The sequence below is a fragment of the Trichosurus vulpecula genome, chromosome 9, assembly GCF_011100635.1.
Source record: "Trichosurus vulpecula isolate mTriVul1 chromosome 9, mTriVul1.pri, whole genome shotgun sequence".
In the NCBI taxonomy this organism is placed as follows: domain Eukaryota; kingdom Metazoa; phylum Chordata; class Mammalia; order Diprotodontia; family Phalangeridae; genus Trichosurus; species Trichosurus vulpecula.
Window position 1 is genome coordinate 204,361,037 of NC_050581.1, and position 22,023 is coordinate 204,383,059.

Below are 22,023 nucleotides of genomic sequence, written 5' to 3' on the forward strand. Positions count from 1 at the left end.
CGAGGGAGGGGGTCTGCCTGATTGTGGAGGAGGGAGGAGAAGGCATACAGAAGAACAAGCTGATCCCCCTACCACACACACACTCTCTCTCTCTCTCTCTCTCTCTCTCTCTCTCTCTCTCACACACACACACACACACACACACACACACACACACACTGTTGAATATGTAGTCAGTGACAGTTCAGGACCAATCAGCACGCCATGACTATGCAGGTGCCTTCCTGTGTACCAAGCAAGCCCAAGAGGACAGATGTTCAGGACACAGAAGCATCCCAGCCTGGAGGTGACTGCCCACTTTCCCTGCTGAAGACCATGCCTGCCTGCCCCTGGGGCCTCTGGATTCTTTGCTCCTTCAGTCTTGTGGGCGGTGTAAGTAGCCTGCCTTGATGTCTCTCAGCTCCTGGGTATGCCTGGTACTGCCTCTGACTGTGCTTTGGGCCCTAGAAAAGGAGGCAAAAATCATGAGAGAAGGAAGTCCCTTTCCTCCCTTGGGTACTGATCACTCTGCAGTTAACCCCTGGGTTAGGGTGGGGTCCAGCAGCCCATTGACCCCCATCTCAAGGTGTGCCAGCTGGGCAGACGACTCACACTTCAATTCTGTTTATATCAGGTAAATGACTGTGTCTAATCCCAAAGAGTTGATTATTAATGGAAAAACAGGACGTGGGTATCAGCCTCCAGCACAGGTCAGATGGCTTTGGGCTCCAGCCAGTCATTAATCAAAAGGAACCTAAGATCTAGGTGGGCCAGTTGGCACAATGAGAGCAAGAAAAAGTTTTTTGCAGAAAATGAGAAATACCCTAGGTTTGGAGAGTGGGGGTGGGGAAGAGCTTGTTCCAGAGGCCTAGACAGGAGGTAGGGGCAGGGACAGGAGCAGGGGCCAGGACAGGGGCAAGGGCCCCCGATGATACCCTGAGCCGCCATTGGGAGGAGGAGAGATTGTGGGGACCAGGGAACAAGCTGGATGGTCTCCAAGGCTTCTCTGGGTAGAATGTGCCTCATGAGCCAATGGGACCTTGCTGGATTCTGTGTCTCCCTATGTTTTCAGAAAACACCTGAAACAGTTGGTGCCAAGAACTCCTCAAGTCAGGAGAAAAAGAGTTGCCCTTGATTTTGGATGCTGGGCTGTGGTGGCTCGGTCCAATCAGGGAAGTAGAGGATGGGGCTTGGGGATGGGGAAAGAGGAGGAGAGGCGCTGTCTCTGAGGTTGCAGGCCAGGAAGGAGGCCTGAGCATAGGAGAAGGGGGAGGGAGCAGGAACAAACAAGAGGCTCATTTAGTTCCAGCCTCTTACTCCTTTGATTCCCAAGGGCTAGGGATTTGGAATCCCCCCATCCAATAGAATCACCCCCCCCAACACATCCCTCCAAAGGTTTGTTGTCCAGGTATGGCTCCAAGGACAGAGCCACAGGAAGCTGGTCCTTGTGTTGGCCTGGGACTGGGAGGCTGGTCTTGAGGGAGGGTTGAATCTATTCAGCTTGGGAATGGAAGTGAGGTTCCTGTGATTGTCTGGGACAGAGCTAGCATGTTGAGGTTGTTTCCCAGGGCCTTGCCTTGTGCCAATCACCACAGAGGAGAGGGGCAAGGGCAAGAAGTGGCACCTTAGGGGCAGCTAGCACCGGCCTTGGAGTCAGAAAGACCTGAGTTCACATCTGTCCTCAGATACTTGACACTTACCAGCTATGTGACCTTGGGCAAGTCACTTAACCTCAATTGCCTTGCCTTCCTCCTCCCCCACCCCAAAGAAGTAGCACCTTACTAGGGGAGGAGAATGCCTAGTCTGTCTGGATAGACAAGCTCCACATATGGGAAGCATTCAGAGACCCATTCCAAATGGTGCTATCAGGCTGTCAGGTGGGGTATGATAGGTGGCAAAATAGAAGGGGTCGATCAGGGTGGACCCTCGGACAAAGCACTTCATCTCCCCTGGCCTCAGTCATCTCACCTGTGCAATGAAGGGTTTGGACTTAACATCCCCAGAGGTACTTTCCAGTTCACAACCTATGACCTTGCAGTGGAAGGTGGGTGGTGGGGGTGGAGCTGGGGTAGTCAGGGAGGGCTTCCTGGGGAAGCAGACCTGGAGCAGAGCCTTAAAGTATGGCTAGGGATTAGATAATGAGGGAGAAGTGGAGGTGGCATTTCAGGGGGGTGTCATAGGAACAAAGCATGAATAAAGGCAGAAGTATTCAGGAAAAGCAGCCAAGCTGGGGCAGAAAGCACTTGTTGGAACGACAAGGAGCTACATGGCCATCCAGAACCCACTTCCTTTTGGTGCCCCAGGCCTGTCCATGGGCTCTACTGTGCCATCCTAGCTCTCCATTCTGCTCTGCTCCCCAGCAGCTGTGTCCCCTGGTCTTTACCATGGTGTCTGCATGGATGAAGCTTAGTGGTAGGCTGCCCTCTCTACAATTCCAGTTCCCAGATGAGATGATTTTTATTATTCATGCTTTGGAGATGGAAACTAGCAGGCAGGGTGGCACCTGTGGTAGGGAATGTGGGGACAGAGAAGGTCACCTGCTCTGTGGGCTGAAATCACCTTGTTTTTTTCCTTCTCTGAGAACTGAACTGAAAGAGTATGTTAATGGCCCTCCCACCCTCTCTGCCAAAGCACTAGTATCTGGGCCTAGGCTGTGACGAATATTAATAATCACTGGTGTCAGGCATAGAAAATGCTTTAGAGGAGAGGAGAGGAGAGGAGAGGGGAGGAGAGGAGAGGGGAGGAGAGGAGAGGAGGGAAGGAGGGGAGGAGAGGAGGAGAGGAGAGGAGGGAAGGTGAGGAGAGGAGAGGAGAGGAGAGGAGAGGAGAGGAGGGAAGGTGGGGAGAGGAGAGGAGAGGGGAGGAGAGGAGAGGGGAGGAGAGGAGAGGAGGGGAGAGGAGGGGAGGGGAGAGGAGGGAAGGTGGGGAGAGGAGAGGAGAAGGGAGGAAGGAGAGGAGAGGAGAGGAGAGGAGAGGAGAGGAGAGGGGAGGAGAGGAGAGGGGAGGAGAGGAGAAGGGAGGAGAAGGGAGGAGAAGAGAGGGGAGGAGAGGAGAGGGGAGGAGGGGAGAGGAGAGGAGAGGAGAGGGGAGGAGGGGAGAGGAGAGGAGAGGGGAGGAGGGGAGAGGAGAGGAAAGGAGAGGAGAGGGGAGGGGAGGGGAGGAGGGAAGGTGGGGAGGGAAAGGGAAGGGAGGGGAGGGGAGGGGAGGGGGAGGGGAGATGAGGGGAGGAGAGGAGAGGAGAGGGGAGGGGAGGGGGAGGGGAGGAGAGGAGAGGAGAGGGGAGGAGGGGGGAGGGGAGGGGAGGAGGGGGGAGGGGAGGGGAGGAGAGGAGAGGGAGGGGAGGGGGAGGGGAGCTGAGGGGAGGGGAGGAGGGGGGGAGGGGAGGAGGGGGGAGCGGAGGGGAGGGGAGGAGGGAAGGTGGGGAGGGAAGGGGAAAGGAGGGGGCAGGGAGGGAGAAGGGCTGAAGATTGCTGTTGTTCGGCAGTGTCTGTCTGACTCTCTGTGACCCCATTTGGAGGTTTCTTAGCAAAGATACTGGTGGGGTTTGCCATTTCTTTCTCCGACCCATTTCACAGATGAGGAAACTGAGGCAAACAGGGGTAAGCGACTTGCCTAGGGTCACACAGCTAGTAAATTTCTGAGTTGAGATTTGAACCTAGGTAGATGAATCGTCCTTACTTTAGACCAGGTTCTCTGTGCACTATGGCGCCATCTCGTGGCCCTGTGAAAATCTTAAATAAGTGTAGAAGGCAGACACTGACTTCTCCAGGGAGCCTTCTCAGGTTGACTCATGTCAGCACTTGGACAGCTCCAACATGGTGTCAAAAATTAAGTTGGTGGGCTGACAAAATGGTCAGGGCATCTCTCCCACTGACACTCATCACTCTGTTCCCAGACCTTCCTCTCCTCAAAGTCTGAATTATTTATATCATGTAAGCTTTGAGTCTAAAAGCCATGTCCAGAATCTGGGGTATCAGGAAAAACTTAGGACTAGGGAAAGTTTCAAGGTCTGAGTAAGCAGAAACTCATCCTGTCTGCTGCCTGAGCCTAAGGAAGGGCACCTTGGACCTGGCTCAGGGTCAATAAGGGGACATTCAGCAAAGGGCAAAAGGTGACGTGGGGAGTAGGAGAAGGGGATGCACCACCAGTGGTCAGAAGATTGAAGCGTTGTGGAAATGGGTGGACAAAGTAAATGGTCAGCTCCCTTGACACCCCTGAACTGTAACTCCAGAACCTTTACTAGCATTCCTACCTGACTTTCTGCCCCAGCAGCTGTCTTCCTGCCTTTGTCAGCCTTTGGCTGTTAGTGCCGCAAAGAAAACCCAGCTCGCTAGTCAGCCCCTGTCCCTTCACCTAGGGGAGGACTGCCCTTTCCCCTCTCTGGTGTTTGCTTAATCACCAATCCCATTGGCAGTATCAAGGTAGCCTCCATGAGCATTGGCCCTGGGATCAGTGGACCAGAGTTTCAAGCAATCACTCAACAAACATTTATTAAATACCTACTATGCGCTGGACATTGGCCACTATGCTAGGGATGCAAATGCCATGAATGAAACAATCCCTACTTCCAAAGATCTTACATCTTAATGGGGTGGAGAAGTTTGCACGCATAAAAATATATACAGAACACATATAAAGTTGAATAGTTGCAGATGTATTTGTAGTTCAGCATAAGATGATTTGAGAAGAGAAGGGCAGCCAATGGTTAGGGGATCAGGAAAGGAAGAATCACCATGCACCTTCCAGTGTCTGAGGTGCAGCATAACGGAGAAGGGAGACCATTAGGCGGAAGCAAGGAAGGAGTGCATTCCAGATGTGGGAATGAATGTCCAGGGCCGATTGACAGAGAAGGGAGCTGGAGTATTGTGTGGAAAAAGGCCTCTGCCTGGATTCTGGAGTGTGGGAGGGGGAATAACATCCAATGAGACTAGAACGATAGGTTGGGGCAAGGTTGCATAAGGCTAAACTGAGAAGCTTATATATTAGCCCATAGCCTATCGGGAGGTCCTGTAGTTGCTTGAGTAGGGGTGTCACATGGTCAATCTGTGCTTAAGGAGGCAATTTTTAGAAAAGACTGGAATGGGAAGAGATGTGAGGCTGATTAGGAGGCCATTACAATGATGTAGTGGAAAAGTAATGAGGCCTGAACTAAAGTCTTTGCTGTACAAGAGGACAGAAGAGATTGGATGAGCAACATGTTATACAGGTCAAAAGGGCAAGATTTGGCAAGTGATTGGACATGCAGGGTGAAGAGTCCAAGATAATTCTAAGATCATAAACCCAAGAGACTGGAAGGATGGGGTTGCCTTGGACAGAGGACAGAGAGAAGATTTAGGGGGAAAATAATAAGTTCAGCTTTAAACATGTTGAATTCAAGATGTCTCAGGAATATCAAGTTCAAATTGCCCAATAGGCCATTAGTGTGTGGGACTAGAGCTCAGGGGTAAGACTGGGGCTGGATCTATAGAACTCAGAATCATTTGAATAGTGTTGATAGTTGGAACTACCATGGAAGCCAGCAAGGTTACCAAGAGAGACTATAGGAGAAGAGAAGACCCAGGACAGAACTTCAGGGAACACTCACAATTAGGGGATATGAGATGGTGAATGAGCCAACAAAGGAGTCTAAGAAAGAGAGGTCAGATGGCAGGGGGTCAGTCAGGAAAGAGAAGAGTTACGTAAATCCGAGAGAGAGTGATCCACCAGCATCAAAGGTCAAGAAGAATGAGAATGGAGATGAGGCCATTGGACTTGGCAATTAAGATATCATTATTAACTTTGAAAAGAGTCATTTTCATTGAGTTATGAGGTCAGAAGCCAGATTGCAAAGGGTTGAGGAGTGAGACAAGAGGAAGTAGAGGCTGGTAGTATACACAGCTCTATCAAGGACTTTTGTCTAGAAAAGGAGAAGGGATATAGGACAATAGCTTGACAGAATGGTAGTGTCCTAGTTAGATTTTTTTAAGAACAGAGGAGACTTAGGCATGTCTGAAGACAGTAGGGAAAGAACCAGAGGAGAAATTGAATATTCAAGAAAAGTAGGAGGGGATGATTAAGAATGCAATCTTTTGGAAAAGACAGGAGGAATTTGATCGAGAACACATTTAGAGAGGTTGGCCTTGGCAAAGAGAAGGGTCATCTCTGTTTCAGAGACTTGGGGAAAGGAGGAGAGAGTGGGAGACCATGTCAAAGATTTTGCGATGAAGAGAGAGAGTGAGAGGAGTGGTACCCTCCTCCACAGGCAAGGCAATCCTTCTGCACCTCCCCAACTATCTCACTCACCACAACTATTTTCCCAAATCCTTTCATCCACCCTCCAACCTTCAATGGCTTCCTCTTCCCCTCACTCCAACTCTCAGCTGAGACCTTTGTTTTATATTTCACTGAAAAAACCAAATGCTTCTTTGGGTTCCTTCCCCTCCCCTCATCTTCATTTCCACATCACTGAGATGCCTTCTGCCACTACCTCCACCTTCATTGCTGCCTCACATGAAGAGGTCACCCTTCTCTTTGCCTCTTCAAGCACAAGTGATACCATTGCATTCAATCTTCCCCAACAGATTGCCACTTCTGGCACCCCCACTCTCTCACTTATCTTCAATTTTGCCCTGTCTATTGGCTGCTTATGGACAGGCCCATGCCTTCACCATCTTAAAAAAACCCATTATCCTATGCTGCCCCCACCCACATACTCTGAGATTCAGCAATCCTGGCCTCCTTTCTGTTCCTCAAACAATACTCTCCTTCTCCTGACTCTGAGTATTTTCCGTGACTGTGTCCTGGGTCCTCTGGGAATGGTTCTGTGTGCATGTGCTAGTGGGGCAACTTCTTAATCTTGTGTACATGCCTGTTCTGTTAGGTCATCTCCTTTGGACTACAAATTCCCTGAGGGCAGAGACCTTAGCCTTTGTTTCTGCTGCCTGCTCAGCTCTGGGAGGATGCCCAACAGCCTGACCAGCCCCATCAGAGAGAGGGCAACTGCTCTGCCCAGCCCCCAAAAGTCAGGCAGCAGCCTCTTGCCCTAGAGCAAAGGAAACTGGGCCCATTCTCCAGGATGGGGAATGGTATTCTGGGCCCTTCTGACACTTTTGAGTATCTTTACCCACAGGTGTTGGGGCTTGTGCACCCAGAATGTGATCTCCTCCAAGAGCTGAAAAAGGATGAGTTGGCATGTTTGCCAAGAGAAGAGGAGTCATCCAATGGGACTGCAGGTATCCAGAGCTCCTTCTCTTGTCTTGGCCACCAAGAAGCCTGGGATGGTCTAGGCTGCTAGGCCACAGTGGGCTCTGGGAGATCAGGGACCTTGCCCTGCCCAGGGAGAAACACGTCTTGATTCATTTTCTTTTCTTCTTTAAAATTCTATCTATCTATCCATCCATCTATCTATCTATCTATCTATCTATCTATCTATCTATCTATCTATCTATCCATCCATCCATCTATCCATCCATCTATCTATCTATATCTATATCTATCTATCTATCTATCTATCCATCCATCCATCCATCTATCTATCCATCCATCCATCTATCTCTATCTATCTCTATCTATCTATCTATCTATCTATCTATCTATCCATCTGTCTAATATATCTATCTATCTATGTCTATTTTTAATCAGCAAAAATATGCCTTTTCTCCCTTCCATCCTAACTTCTTCCCCTCCAATTGATAATGAAAGACAAACAAAGCCTCTGGTATAAGCATGTTGAGGTAGGCAAACCACTTTCCCACTCTGACCACTCAGCTGCCTTTCTAAGCCCTTCTGGCCTTCCCAACTAAGATAGAAGGTGCTTCTGGGGCCAGTTAGCACCTAGCCCATTCCCATTTGGAGGCTTACTGTTCTCCCTACACCATGAACAGCTCCTGCCAACAGAGGGAGTAACCACCACCAACCAGTATACCTGGGCTGTTTCCCTCATTCCCTCCCCATCCCTCAGATCTCGGACTCTCCTCACACCCATGACAAGGCTGCTTGCTTTGTTCCTGTCTAGGCTGCCAGAGAGAATGGGATGGTCTACTTTGCTGGCCAGCTATGGGTGCTGGGGCATCTGTCACCCTGCCCTGCCCAGACTTCTTCTCTCTCTTCAGCCCCAAGCCAGGTGAGGCAGTTCTGTAGGATAGCAGACAGAGGGAGGGCAGATAACGAACCTTGGGAGGAAGGAGGGCCCAAAGCCCTGGGGCAGGCATCATCTCCTGCTCATCCCCTGGCATCTACTGACCTCGCTTGGAGGAAGAGGATGCAGAACAGAGCTCTTATAAATACTCAGCACAGGGCAAGGCAAGACGCAGCTGGCCAATGGTTCTGTTGCCCAAGTTGCCCCAGATCTTCCCATATTCAGGAAAGGATGGAGTTGCAGTAGCAGCCAGTTCAGTGGCCCAGAGGGCAGAGAGCTCAGGAGACTGCCATTGAGGCAAGGCCATAAGCACAGGGTCCTCCCTCAAGGTCCTCCCTGGTACCTTTTCCTATGGACTCACATCCTTCAGTTTCATTCCCGTCATTAGGGAAATGTTGGGGTCCCCTACAATGTCCGTAGGCACTCTTGGAGACTGATGCTCCCATCCCCCTTCTCTATCATCTCTTCCCCTTCCAGGAACAGTGAGGAGAGACTGCACGGGCATGGGATGGTCGGACCCCTCCCCACCATATATTGAAGCCTGTCCAGTGGAGCTGGAATCTCTGGCTGAGGAGGTGGGCTACTCCCAGGATGGTGAGGGGGAGGGGGAAGCCCAGGGATGAGGGAGGGGGAGCATGGTGAGGCCTACAGTGCCACCTCCCTCTCTCTTACACCCCCTCCTTCTACTCCCAGGACTGCCTTCGAAAGGAATGAGAATAGTAGTGACTGGGACAGTGGGTGGGGGGTTGATGGTGATGATTTGGTGGGTTCAGGGTGGTGTAGCCAAAGCCCACCCAACTGAGAGGCAGGAGGCCTGGGCTCTAGTCCCTAATGGTGCTTCACATTTGTACAAGGCCTGACCCCTGAGCCAACCCCACCCACCCCCACAGAGCAGGGAGGGCATATGGTACTATTTTTTTATGTTTTTTTGTATTTTTTTTTCAGGGGGGAAGGCAGGGCAATTGGGGTTAAGTGACTTGCCCAAGGTCACACAGCTAGTAAGTGTGTCGAGTGTCTGAGGCCAGATTTGAACTCAGGTCTTCCTGACTCCAGGGCCGGTGCTCTACTCACTGCACCACCTAGCTGCCCCTATATGGTACTATTTTAAAATGGGGAAACTGAGACCCACAGGGGTTAATTGACTCATTTAAGAACACATGATCAGTCAGTGGCAGAGCTGGAACGAGAACCCAGATATTTTGACTGGGACTTCAGCTCCTCTTTATAACAGCATTCTGGCTTCTCACTGGCCTACCACTTATTGGCTCAGGCTTCAGCTTCCCTACCTGTAAAATGGGATAGTGTTATTGGCCCCTGTGCTCCAAGGCTCCGGGGAGGGTGGAGTGAGGTCAGGGTCCTGAGTAGCTGGAGGAAGAGTAATAAGCTGCCCAGCCACAAGGGGCAGGAGGCATGTTCTCTTAGTGAGATGTGACCCTCCAAGCCTGCTGTCCTCACACTTCCTCTTCAGTTCTGAAGGCTCTCATGGGGCAGGGACTTCATTTGGGCTCTGAGGTTTGATTTTCCATCCCTGGCCCTGTTCTTGCCCTACCCCCATTCCCTTTCCACTCTCTTCCAAGCAGCCAATGTAAGACAGCCCTCGCTGGCATGCCTGGATCTGGGGATTAAAGGCAGCTGGCAGGAAACGATTTTGAAAAGTGAAAAAGCATGGTGTGGAAAATTTGTGTGAACAATCACAGCTTCATCTCCATAGTATGGAAATTTTAATGTTTGTGTCCTGGGACTGCTTAACATCAGACCCTGCTGTGTGTCCTGAGGAGCCTAGAAGAGCCCTGTCTGCTGGCTAATACTCCTCTTTCCTCTCCAGAAATCCTACTTCTCCACAGTCAAGATCGTTTATACAGTAGGATACAGTGTCTCACTTGCTTCCCTCCTCGTGGCCATCATCATCCTAATGATGATCAGGTATCTCGTTATCTCCACCATCACCCGTGATCCCCAGTGGTCATCAGTGATTAGCAATGGCCACCAGTCATCATCAGTGGTCATCAGTGGTCACCAACAGTCACCAGTGATCTCTAGTGATCATCAGTGGCCACCAGTCATCATCAGTGGTCACCAATGGTCACCAGTGATTTCTAGTGATCCCTAGTGGTCACCAGTGGTCACCAACGGTCACCAGTGATCTCTAGTGATCCCCAGTGATCACCAGTGGTCACCAACAGTCACCAGTGATCTCTAGTGATCATCAGTGGTCACCAATGGCTACCAGTAATCCCCAACAGTCATCAGTGATCATAAGTGGTCACCAGTGATCATCTTAGTGGTTAACAATGGTTGCCAGTGATCATTAGTGATCACCAATGGTTACCAGGGATCTCCAGTGATCACCTCCATTATCGCCACTCTTTGAGTGGCCTGTGGGCCCATCCATCCCAACCTTAACCCAACCCCACATCTTTTAGATCCATCCTCTCCTCTCCATTCCTATGGCCTCCACTCTTCCCCTCCCTCCAAGAATGTTGGAACAGCCTACCAACTGGTGCCCTGGCATCTAGCCTCTTCCCCTTCAATCCAGCTTCCAACGTCCAGAGTAAGCTTCTTAAAGTACAAGCATGACCCTGTCCCATAACTGGTCAATCATCTTCAGTGGCTTCCTATCACCCACGAGATTAAGTGGAATGGCCATAGATGGATCTTCAAAGTCAATCCAATCTAATCCTGCAAATATTTGTTTATCCAAAGCCTTCTATTCACAAGGTGCTTGGTACAGTGCCTCCCCTCCATGGGCTTCCATTCCAGCCATAATCCAGTCACCTCCCATCTCCAATCTGTTCTCCCCACCCACCCAGTGTCCTCTCAACCTTAACCAGTCTCGCCATTGTCCAAACATGTGTTGTCCACATTCCTGCCTCCATGCCGGGGCGGATTCTGATGCCGTGGTTCTGGTGCCCAGGAGGCTTCGATGCCCCAGAAATTACATCCACGTCCAGCTGTTCTGCACATTCATCCTCAAAGCTGTGGCTGTCTTCCTGAAGGATGCCATCGTTTTCCAAGGAGAGGATGAGATTGACCACTGCACCTTCTCCACGGTGAGTGCTGGGCCCTGGCAGCAGCCTCCCTGCCTCCCTGCCTCTATCCGCCATGCTGGGTCAAGGAGGAAGGCTGCCCTAATGGGCACATAATGAATGGAGTCCGGAGATGGGCCTGGTCCCTGAGCCTTGGTTTCTTCATCCTTGAAATGGGGCCAATCAGACCTCTCATGCCAATCTCACAAGACCCCAGTGATGTATTGAATAGAGAACTTTGATGAACCTCAAAGCTAGCTCGTGGTGAGGAAGGGAGATGGGAGACTGATGGAGGGGAGGAGGAAAGGCACTCCACATCTGAGTATTGAGAAGTAATGATCTCAACAACACACAGAGTTTATACAATTTTCCTTGGAATCCTAGGACAGCTGGGAGATGTAGACAAGGCAGCTATGATCATCCCCATTTTACAGATAGAAAAACTGAGGTCTAAAGAAGCACCATGACTGCCTCCAAGCAGCAGAGGGAGTCAGTGTTAGGGTGTGCACAGGCACATTCATGCCCTCTGAATGGTAGGAAGCAGCAGCCCTTGGTGGAGGAGGGCAAAGGAAAGGAGGATCAGGCAAACTAGGGGCAGATGCAGCAGCAGGAGAAGTGAAGGTTACTCTGCTTTGGGCAACATCCAAGGTGGAGTTTAGCAGGATTGCTCAGCCCAGGCACCAGGGAAACAGAACCAGGAAGGGGCTGGCAGCACCCAGCGATGCCCAGGGGAGCTCGCTGCCAGGAAGGGGGTTGGCAAGATGGACTGCAGCCCACTCTCCTGGCTCTGCCATTGCCTCTCAACCCAGACTGGCCTCGGGCTCCCTAGACATTCCTCCCTCTGACCTTGCCAGGGAGGCTTTTCATCAAACAGGCAAAAATGGAGCTGAGGGCAGAGCACAGGACTACCAAAGTCTGGGACAGAGCAATTCTATGCTGACATGTCCCAGCCTGAGCCATGAGAGCCCTGTGGGCCTGGGCTGCACAACCATGTTCTCATCTGGCTGGGCCTCTGCCCTGGGCCAGCCTCTGCCCCACTGCCTCCAGAGAACCCGGTCATGCTGGTCCCTGCCAGCACTGCCCCCTTCCATGGAGCTCCTCGCCAAGGCCTGGCTTCCTTGGATCCTTCTGGAGTACATTGCTCCCTGCCCACTCAGCTGGCCACAGCCTCTGAGCCTCTTTTCTGCCTGACCTGACCTGGCCTGGGAGCCATCTCCTTGTGTTCCTGGGGCTATGGGCACAAAAACACTTGGGGCCAGATCCTGCCTCTGGGAGCTGACCCTCTAGAGGGTCAAGGCCAGTGGTGAGGGCAAAGAGAGGACAGGAAAATAGTGGGGTCTTGCCTCCACCTTCCCTCTTGTCTGTCTTTCCTGCCCAAAGACTGGCTGCAAGCTCTCCGTGGCCTTCTCCTACTATGCCTCCATGACCAATTTCACCTGGCTCCTGGTCGAGGCCATCTACCTGACGTGTCTACTGGCCACAGCTTTCCCCAATGGAACCAGATACTTCTGGTGGCTTGTTCTTGGTGGCTGGGGTAAGTCTTGTGGGGAAAGCAGGGCCTGGGGGCCAGTCTGCAGACTGGAATTAGGGAATAGTCTGCATCTGGGGTTGGGGCTCAGCCTCTGGTCAAGGTTAGGGTCAGTCTGTGGCTAGGGCTAAGAGGCCAGTACATGGGCAAGGTTAGGATTAATACATGGCCAAGGTTAGGGGTCAGTTTGTGGCCAAAGTTAGGGCATCAGTCCATGGCCATGGTTGGGGTCAGTCCCTGGCCATAGTTAGGGTTAGTACATGGCCAGGGTTAGGGGGTCAGTCTGTGGCCAGGGTTACGGGGTCAGTCCATGGACATAGTTGGGTCAGTCCATGGCCATGGTTTGGGGTCAGTCCATGGCCATGGTTAAGGTTAGTACATGGCCAGGGTTAGGTGTCAGTCTGCGGCCAGAGTTAGGGGGTCAGTCCATGGCCATGGTTACGGTTAGTACATGGCCAGGGTTTGGGGTTAGTCCACGGCCATGGTTAGGTTTAGTGCATGGCCAGGGTTAGGAGTCAGTCTGTGGCTGAGGATCAGAGGCCATCTTTGCCCAGGATTAAGAGTCAGTCTGGAGCTATGGTGGGGAAAATGAGAGGAGGCAGTGAGGATGGTCCAGCGTGGGGCTCAGGCCCCTGCCACCCTCACGCCTGTACCTTGGCTTCTTGCCTGGCCTCACACCCCAAACAAGGGGCAGCAGTTGCTGGCAGCTGGGGTGAGGAGGCTGCTCTGGGTGGGCTCAACACAGCTTGTCTCATCCCCAGGGTTTCCCATGTTTTTCATCCTGGTCTGGATCTTCTTCAAGTTGGCTTTTGAAGACAGAGTGTGAGTCCTTTCCTGAGCCCCTCTCCATCACAGGCTAGGAAAGCTCGAGGCTGCCCACTCCGAGGGCCTTTGACTGAACAAGCCTCGATTAAGCCCTCTGTGTACCAGGCCCTTTGTAAGCTAACAACGCCAGAAAAGAAACAACCCTTGCCCTCCAGAAGCTTCCATTCCACTGGAGGGAAATGGCATAGTCCAGGAATCGTCTAGTCCCTTGTCTAGATGTGGAAACCGAGGTGGACAGGGCGCATGACTTGGCCAAGGTCACACCTCCAGAGGCGAAGCTGGGAGGAGGGAGCCCTTCTGGGGGGGTCCGCGGAGAGAAGACCCCCTCCCCCCAGTATGGGTGGGGCTTTTTTGCACGGTGGGGGGCAGAGGGTGCGTGGGTAGGGGCGGGGGCTCCAAGCAGGCATCACCCGGCGGCCCCTTCTGGGCATCCCCTGGGGCTGTGCCCCCAGTTGGCCACCCCCATCTTTGTCTCATTGCAGGTGCTGGGACATGAATGAAGGCTCCCCCTACTGGTGGATCATCAAAGGGCCTATCGTCCTTTCTGTCGGGGTGAGGCCACCCTCTTGGAACCTCCCTGGTGGCAGCCGCCAGCCAGTGCCCCAGAGGGAGATGAAAACATCCGAACCCAGCACCCGCAGCCCTAGCGTATCCCCGATTCCCTTCTGGGTGATCCTCGGGAAGCAAAGTCCCCACTCTGAGCCTCGGCTCCTCTTCTGTAAAAATGCGCCAGTTAGAGCCCCTGTCCGACGGGGCTGCGGTCTTCCTGGGTCAGTCCTTGCCTGCGCCGCAGGTCCATTCAGGCGCCTCTATCCTTAGGCCTGTGGGATCCGCCCTCCTCTCTGCGCCCAGGGCGCCCCGCTCACCCCACCCCTCTTGTCTCTGGCACCAGATCACCTTCGGCCTCTTTGTCAATATCATCCGCATCTTGCTCAAGAAGTTGGATCCGAGCCGGAACAATTTCCAGAACCACGCCCGGTACCGGTGGGCCGGGGGGGGGGGGGGGGGGGGCGGGGCGGGGCAGGGCGGGCGGGGCTGCCCTGGGGAAGCGAGCGGCTCCGGGCTCCGGGAGGGGTGGCCTGTAGTGGAGCTGAAGGGGAGGGGCTTGTATGGGGAGAGCGCAGGAGAGACCGCCTGGAAGAGACGGGGCGGCCCAAGGGGCAGCTCTGCTGAACGGGTGATCCAATGAGAAGAGCTGACCGTTATATGGCACCGCGCAGAGGGCTTTGCAGATAGGAGCTCATTCGATCCTCACAACAACCCTGGGAGGGAGGTGCTGGTATTATGCCCATTTCACAGTGGGGGAAGGTGAGGCAGGTAGAGGTGAAGTGGCTCAGGGTCACGCAGCTAGTAAGTGTCTGTGGCTAAATTTGAACCTAGGTCTTCCCGACTCCGGATCTGGCGCTCTGTCCGCTTCCTTATGGGTGTAGTTAGAGCTGCTCTGCCAACCAAAAGAGCTAGCTGCTAGTCTTTACAAAGCAGGTGCCAGGGATTATTCTGGGACCTAGGGAAAGGGCAAGGGAGTGGGGGTGGTTATCCCTGGCGTGGACGTGGACATAGAGGAGAGATTAGGGCTGGGACCACTCCCGGGGAGGCTGGAGGCTGGAGGCTGGGAGGTAGGAAGCAGTATTGAAGCTCATCTCATAAGGAGGGATCATGGAAGCGAGGAGATCTGGGGCTCGTGGGGTGATGAGGGAGGCTGGAGGCTGGGAGTCTCATGGGGTGATGAGGGAGGCTGGAGGCTGGGAGTCTCATGGGGTGGTGAGGAAGGCTGGAGGCTGGGAGGTTCCTGGGGTGATGAGGGAGGCTGGAGGCTGGGAGGCTCGTGGGGTGATGAGGGAGGCTGGAGGCTGGGAGTCTCATGGGGTGGTGAGGAAGGCGGGAGGCTGGGAGGCTCGTGGGGTGACGACTCCTCCACCAACGGATGGTCAGAGACCTGTTGGTCATTCCTGGAAGTAACAGGAGCCTCTCTCGGAGGCTGCAGAAGCCCGAAGCCTCCCAGCCTCCCCCTCCCCAACACAGGACCCTGGGTAAGATGAGATGTAATAGAGAAAGCCTTGGCCTGGCTTCAACAAATCAGCATTGACTTACGGAATGGGTGAGGTGCCACTGGTTCTCTGGGACAGTGGCCATGGCCTGAGGCCTCCGCCCACGGACCTGGACATGGCTGTGCTACCATCAGAGTAAATCTGAGCGCCCGGCTGGCGCCTCTCCTGAGCTGGCCGACAAGGCTGGAAAGGCGCTGGCCTTGGAGGGAGGGCAGACCTGTCTCCAGCATCTGTCACTGGGCAAGTCACTCATCCTCTGGGAAACAGTCTTCCCATCTACAAAATGGGACCGTAACACCTGCTTCACCAGGCGGTTGTGAGCGTTTCAGGGAGCACTTTTCAAACCTCCTTGAGTGTCAGGTCTCAGGCTGTTCTCGGGCCCTGCAGACGGGAGCCTCGCCTTGTCTCCTCTGTGCCTCGCACTGGGCTCCGGATGAGCGAAGGGCCATGACTGACCAGAAGGGCCGGCTCGAGAGGCCGTATTGAAGATTTGTGGAAGAGCCGACCTGATACCGGGCTGCGAATATTTGAAGCACCGCGGTGTGGAAGAGAGATTAGGCTTGTTTTTCTTGGCCCTGGAGGCCAGAAGTGGATGTTTCAGAGGGGCCCATCCTGCTCAATGTAAGGAGAGTTTTCCTGCCAGTTACAGGGGAAGGAATTTGCCTAAGCTCACACAGATTGTGGTGGGCAGCCAGGCAGGTAGTGAGCTCCTCAGCCCTGGGGCTACTTAAGCAGAGGCCTGATGAACTCTGCCATGGATATTTGAGAAGGGGTCCTGGCAGACCCCAAGATCCTGGGGGGGGGACTGATGCCAGGATTCTGGGAGAATTCTGGGAGAAGCCAAGAATAATGGCTGGAATTTATACCCACTTTAAGGTTTGTGAAGCATTTTACAGAAATGATCTTATTCTATCTTAGTCTGTCCTCCCGACAACCCCCCGGAAGGTAAATGAAGAAACTGAGGCAGGCTCAGGGTCATTCAGCTAGTACGGGTCTGAGGGCAGATTGGGACGCAGGCCTTCCTGACTTCTTGTCACAGTGCCCTCCAGAAGCCTTAGGAACTGCCTAGACTTGGGCAAATCCAGTTTGTGGATGGCCCAGAGCTGGGAGCAGGGGGTAGCTAATGTACTGAATGACAGAGTGAGGGGCCCAAAAGGCCTCCAGAGGCTGGAGCATTGGGCTGAACTTACTAAGATGGAATTCCATAGGATTAATGTAAAGTCTTGCGCTTGTGGGGAAGGCAGCTTCCAAAAAATCACCTTTGCAAGTACAAGATGGGGTTAGAGATTTGTCTGAAAAAGATTGGGGGTGGGGTCTGAGTGGACTACAAGCCCAGTCTGAACTGGGCGATCGATGTGGGTGCCAGAGAAGCTAGGGTGATCTTGGGCAGTATTGGGAGGGCCAGATGCTCCAGTAATATGGTGGGGTCCTTGGCAGAGCTCCTGGCAGCTTTGAGGGCAGCTCTCGTCCCTATGGTTTAGGAAGAGCCTTGGTCAGTTGGAGGATGTCCAGAGGAGGGAGCCAGAAAGGGGAGGGCATGTGAGAGTTCATGGAAGGGTTTGAGCATGGATGCCTGGAAAAGTGAAGACCCTCGGGCTGGATTTGGATACTTGAAGGGCTGCCTTGTGAAGGGGGGGGATCAGCTCTGGGGTCCTGGGCATACTAGAAGGGCACTTTGGGCCAGATGTCATCTCCACCAATGAGGGCCATCCCAAAAGGAGCGGCTCCCCTTCTCTTGTCCCAGACTGGAGGGTGTATGGAAGGGCAGTTCCTGAGAGTGCTTCGCCCTGGGGGGCCGTGGTTCTGAGTGCCCATGCTGGAGGCAGTGGGGTTGGAGGGGACGGGACTGAGGGCTCTGTCTTCCAGCTCAGTCACTTGGGCATGTTGCATGTTGTGGGACTGGGCATCAGGAGCCCGGGCACTACTCTTGCCACCAACTTTCTGAGTTACCTCCCAGTCTCTTTCCCACTTTGTGCCTTGTGTTCCCCCTGTGCTCCTGATGATCTCTTAGGTCCTTTCCAGCTCTAACCTTTTGTGTTTTGACTCTGAGATGTCTGTGGGATGTCTGACATATGCCAAGGGGCTGGAGGAGAGATGATGGGGGTGGGATGGGGGGCAGTTGGCAGGGGGATCTTGACCTGCCCTCCCCCACAGCTGGCTTGGTATCCTCACTGACCCCAGCATATGCCCCCCACCTCCACCTTACATGACTTCTAGCCAGAGCTTCACAACAGGATCCCTCGGCTTGAGTGCCCTCCCTGCTCCTGGCCAGATCCCTTCTCGGCCAACCCAGACCCCTGACTCCCCGCAAGCCTGCCTGACTCCCCCAGCCCTGAGACTGCAGCCTTCCTCCCGTATCACAGAGCCAGGACGTGTCTGAGGCAGGACCCGGAACCCAGGGCTACGTGGCCCAGAGCCTGGCTCACGACTCTGTGCTGGGCATTGGTGAGATCAGTGAGGGAGCCCACCACACCCTTCTTAAGAGACTCTCCCCATCCCCTTTCTCTCTTCCAGCCGGCTCTCCAAGTCCACTTTGCTCCTTATCCCACTGTTTGGAGCTCACTACATCATCTTCAACTTCCTCCCAGACAGTGCTGGCATGGGCCCCCGCCTCTGCCTCGAGCTGGGATTTGGATCCTTCCAGGTGAGGGACCAGATGCGGGGAGGGTCCAGGACACCCTCACTGCCCATGGGTGCTTGGCCTCCAGTGGTCCACAGGCTCAGGTTGATAAGCCATGCCTGCTGAGATGGAGTGGCATCAGTGCTGGTTAGTCCAGTGGTTAGTGTAGAAGCTGTTGAGGCCAAGGTCAGGGATGAGACCGCCGCCCAGGGGAGCCGGGCACAGACTATTGACTGAGCTGTGATGCTGGAAGGTTGGCCTGACCTACGTTCTGACCTTGTCACTACTCATCATTGATAGAGCGTTCATCTGGTCACCACGGGGACAAATGCGGCCATAACTAACCACGTGGATGCCCGAGGCAGTTTGTGGAGGGAGGGATAGGCCCAGGGTGGGGGAGCTCACTCTCTGGTAGCTTCCTACTGGGGCTACTTTTTCTGCTCAGGTGCTGTGCTTACTGATTCTGACACTGAAAAGTTCAAGTGCTGACATTTCAGTGCCCTGAGGCAAATTCCCATCCACCCTGCCTTAGTTGTGGCTCTAGGAACAATCGATCCAGAGTGGCTGCCTCCATTGCTAGGAAGGTGGATCAGAGGGCTCTCTGGTGTGGAGGCCACATCTGCCCAACAAGGTGGTGAGCTCCTCAGAGGTCATGAGGAGCCCACCCCCAAGCCCCTCCACTTTCTTCCTGTAGACCTGAGCACATGTGGCACTTACTTCTTACTTATTGGATTGACTGGGCGTTTCTATCAGTGACTGTCCTCCACCCCCCTCTTCACCCCTCCCGCAGCCCTTTCCCCATCCTTCTGCCCCCAACATACATGAGGAAGGGCCCTTAGACCTGGCAGGCTGCAGTCAGTCCCAGGCACATTCATCCCAGCCCCCAGTGAGGGATAGGGAGAAGGGGGCAGAACCCTTCAGAACCCTGCTATGCCATCTACAAGCAATCAATGGCTCAACCAACAAACCTCAGGGAGTTCAGAGTCTCTCCAGGAAAGCAAGACTCCTGTGCCCAGAACAATCAGAGAACACCAGATCTTTCTTCAGAATCACATCAAGAAAAAACCTCCTAGCCACAAGAGCTGCCCCCTAGTGGGACAGGTTGCCTGGGTATGTGGTGAGCTCCCTGTCCCTGGAGGTCTCCAAGCAGAGGCTGAATGAGCATGGTGTCACAGGGTTTCTGATCAAGTGTGGGTTGGACGAGAGCCCTTGGACACCTCTGCTGGCTCTGAGCTCTGTTAATCCATTCGAGGTTCAGAAGACAGGGCCAAGAGAGAGTGGGGAGTGGGGGGTAATTCCCTTTGGAGGATTTGGTGAGGCAGAGGAGAGGGGTCAGGCCAGGAGGTGAGGAGCAATTGTCTGGGAGAGGCTGCTCTGGAAGGGGCCAAAAGAGCACAATGAGGCAGAGGTCTGGGGCCAGATGGGAAGAGTCTTGAATGCCAAAGCTGAAGAGTTACCGCCAGACACCCTTTTCATTCTTGCAGGGCTTCATTGTAGCTGTTCTTTACTGCTTTCTTAACCAAGAGGTGAGGTTGCGCCACCCTGGGCATCTCTGGGCATGTCTACTTCCCTACCCCGACTGCTGCCCCACCCCAGGACTATTCCTTCCCTCTCACTCCCCAGGGCCTGGGCACCGGGGCTCAGAGAGGGGGCCAGTGAGGTTAGCAGGTACATGGCTGTGCCTCCTTGGTGAAGTCCATCATTGGCGCACAATGCCTGTCTGGTCCTTTGGGTCTCCCTGAAGATGCTTTGGTTTAGGGTCCCGGGGGTGGGGATGGTGGATGAGGGTCGAGTGTCATCAGATGTGTGGCCTCTATCCATCCAGGGCCCAAACCTTTGAAGGGACCAGGAGCCCCATCCTGACCATGGGCTCCTAGACTGAGAGCTTGAAAGGGGAGGGAAGGGACGAGCATTTATTAAGTGCCTGCTGTGTGCTGGGCACTGTGCTAACACGTCACAATTATTATCTCATTTGATCCCCGCTCTGGGTGTAATTATCACCCCGACTTTGCAGTTGAGGAAGCTGAGACAGACAGAGGTCAAGTAGTGACTTGTCCAGGGCCATATCGCTAGGAAGTGTCTGAGGGTGGATTTGAACTCGGGTCTTCCTGACTCCAGGCCTCTGAGGCTGCTGGCAGGAACCTCGGAGGACTCAGAGTCTCAAACCCTCACTTTATAGAGAAGGAAGTGGAGGACCAGGCTGGTGAAGGACCTGGTACAAGGCACAGCTGGGATTCGAAACCAGGCCCCCTGAATCCAAATTCCGGGGGGTGGGGGGGAAGAGGGCAGGAAGATGTGACATCAGAGAAGGGATGGCTGGAGAAAGGGAGAGAGGGAATGAGAAAGAAGCAAAGCAAAATGAGAGGGGAAAAATCAGACACTACTTGGGGTGGACCAAAAGAGGGGCCACTGAGGGCCACCCCAGGAGCCCATTTCCTGAGAGGAGGCTGCCCTCTGCTGGTCAGAGAGGCCACTGTCCAAGGGAGCCTGCCTCTGGGAGGGAGCCAGGTTGAGGGGCTATGTAAGAGAGAGCCTGAGTGTGGGCCGGAGCCGCTGAGGGGGACCCTGAGATAAGACATGGAGGGGGAGGGAACTGAGGGAGGGATGAATCTGCAGGCAGCCCCGGGGCAGGGGGCCCAATCTGGGGGTGGCAGAGCCTAGCCTGGTGTGTCTGGGGAATCCACTCCCCAAGGGGGCAGGGAGGCCAATGGCTGGAGCCTGACACTGTCCTCTTCTGCTCTCCTCAAGGTCCGAGCTGAGCTGAGTAGGAGGTGGCACACTCATGACCATGGCCTTGGGCTGACGTGGAGGCCGAGGCCGGCCAGGTGGAGGATGGCCTATGGCTCGGCTATGAGGGTGCCAACGTCGATGTGCTAAACCCTCCTCCAGCCAGCTGAGAGCCTCCAGCCAAACACACCCAGCTTCACCAAACCAGCCTCAGGAGAGGTCCCATCACCCATTTCAATGTCCTTCCTGATACCCCATCCTTTCCTGCTTCCCTTCTCTCTCTGCCCCCCCCACCCCCCACCATATGCCTAGTCATGTGCTCACATAAAGTGGAAGAGCTCAGAGGAGAAGGGTAGGGCTGGAAGGTGCCTTCTGGGGGTAGGAAGGACAATGCTCCTTCCAATCCCCACAACAGTTTGAAACAGCTCTTTCCTTCTCCCCTCCAGCTTTCTTGTCCAGCTTGCACCCCCTCTACCAGGAAGCCTGCCTGATACCTCTAGGCAGGGCAGATCATTCCCTCCTCTGAACCGCAAGGCCTGGACTCTAGGGCCCAGCCCCAGGGCATGGCTCTTAAGCCAGCTCCAAGTCACACACTGCCTCACCCAGGAGAGCTCCAGCCTTAAGGTTGTCCTGGGATGTGGAACCTTTGGGCAGACAGCAGCTTCCTGAGGGCAGGGTCTCTGTCTACTGCTCAGCAGAGCAGCCCACAGAGACAGGCTGAGGGTGGGGGAGAGGGCATACACAGGAGTCACAATAGTCATCATGGTAATAACCTATAGTCCTCCTCCCACCCCCCTTGACTGTTTTCTGGTACACTGACCCACCTCGTGCCTCATCCATGCCAGTCCCCCTGGTCTGCCAGCTTTTCCCCATCTCCCCCATTCCTGACATGCTCTCCCTCCACGCCCTCCATGAGGCCTTTCCTGATCCCCACTCCTGTGGATTAGCTCCCCCTTTTGAAATGACTAGATGACATTGTACAGACAGATATTTCCCTCCTCCTTCCTGCCCCATCCCAATAAAACGTAAGCACCCTGAGGGCAGGACCTCCTTGGCCTTGGCTTTTGTATCCCTAGTGCTTAGCACAGAAGAAATACTTAATAAACATTTAAGTTAAAAGCAAATTAGCTATCTCAATGGATCCCTGATAGCAT

At 53.9% G+C, this 22,023-nt stretch overlaps 1 protein-coding gene across 1 annotated transcript; it reads left to right on the plus strand.

Moving 5' to 3' along the window:
- The first annotated feature begins 204 nt into the window (after nucleotides 1–204).
- Nucleotides 205–21,019, plus strand: GHRHR (growth hormone releasing hormone receptor). Its single transcript, XM_036739697.1, has 14 exons — nucleotides 205–372; nucleotides 6,684–6,776; nucleotides 7,088–7,190; nucleotides 7,973–8,080; nucleotides 8,573–8,670; nucleotides 9,921–10,018; nucleotides 11,010–11,145; nucleotides 12,502–12,655; nucleotides 13,411–13,471; nucleotides 13,957–14,026; nucleotides 14,367–14,458; nucleotides 18,037–18,166; nucleotides 19,627–19,668; nucleotides 20,891–21,019. Exons 1-14 carry the CDS (start codon nucleotides 205–207, stop codon nucleotides 21,017–21,019), a joined length of 1,482 nt encoding a protein of 493 aa, XP_036595592.1.
- The last annotated feature ends 1,004 nt before the right edge of the window (nucleotides 21,020–22,023 follow it).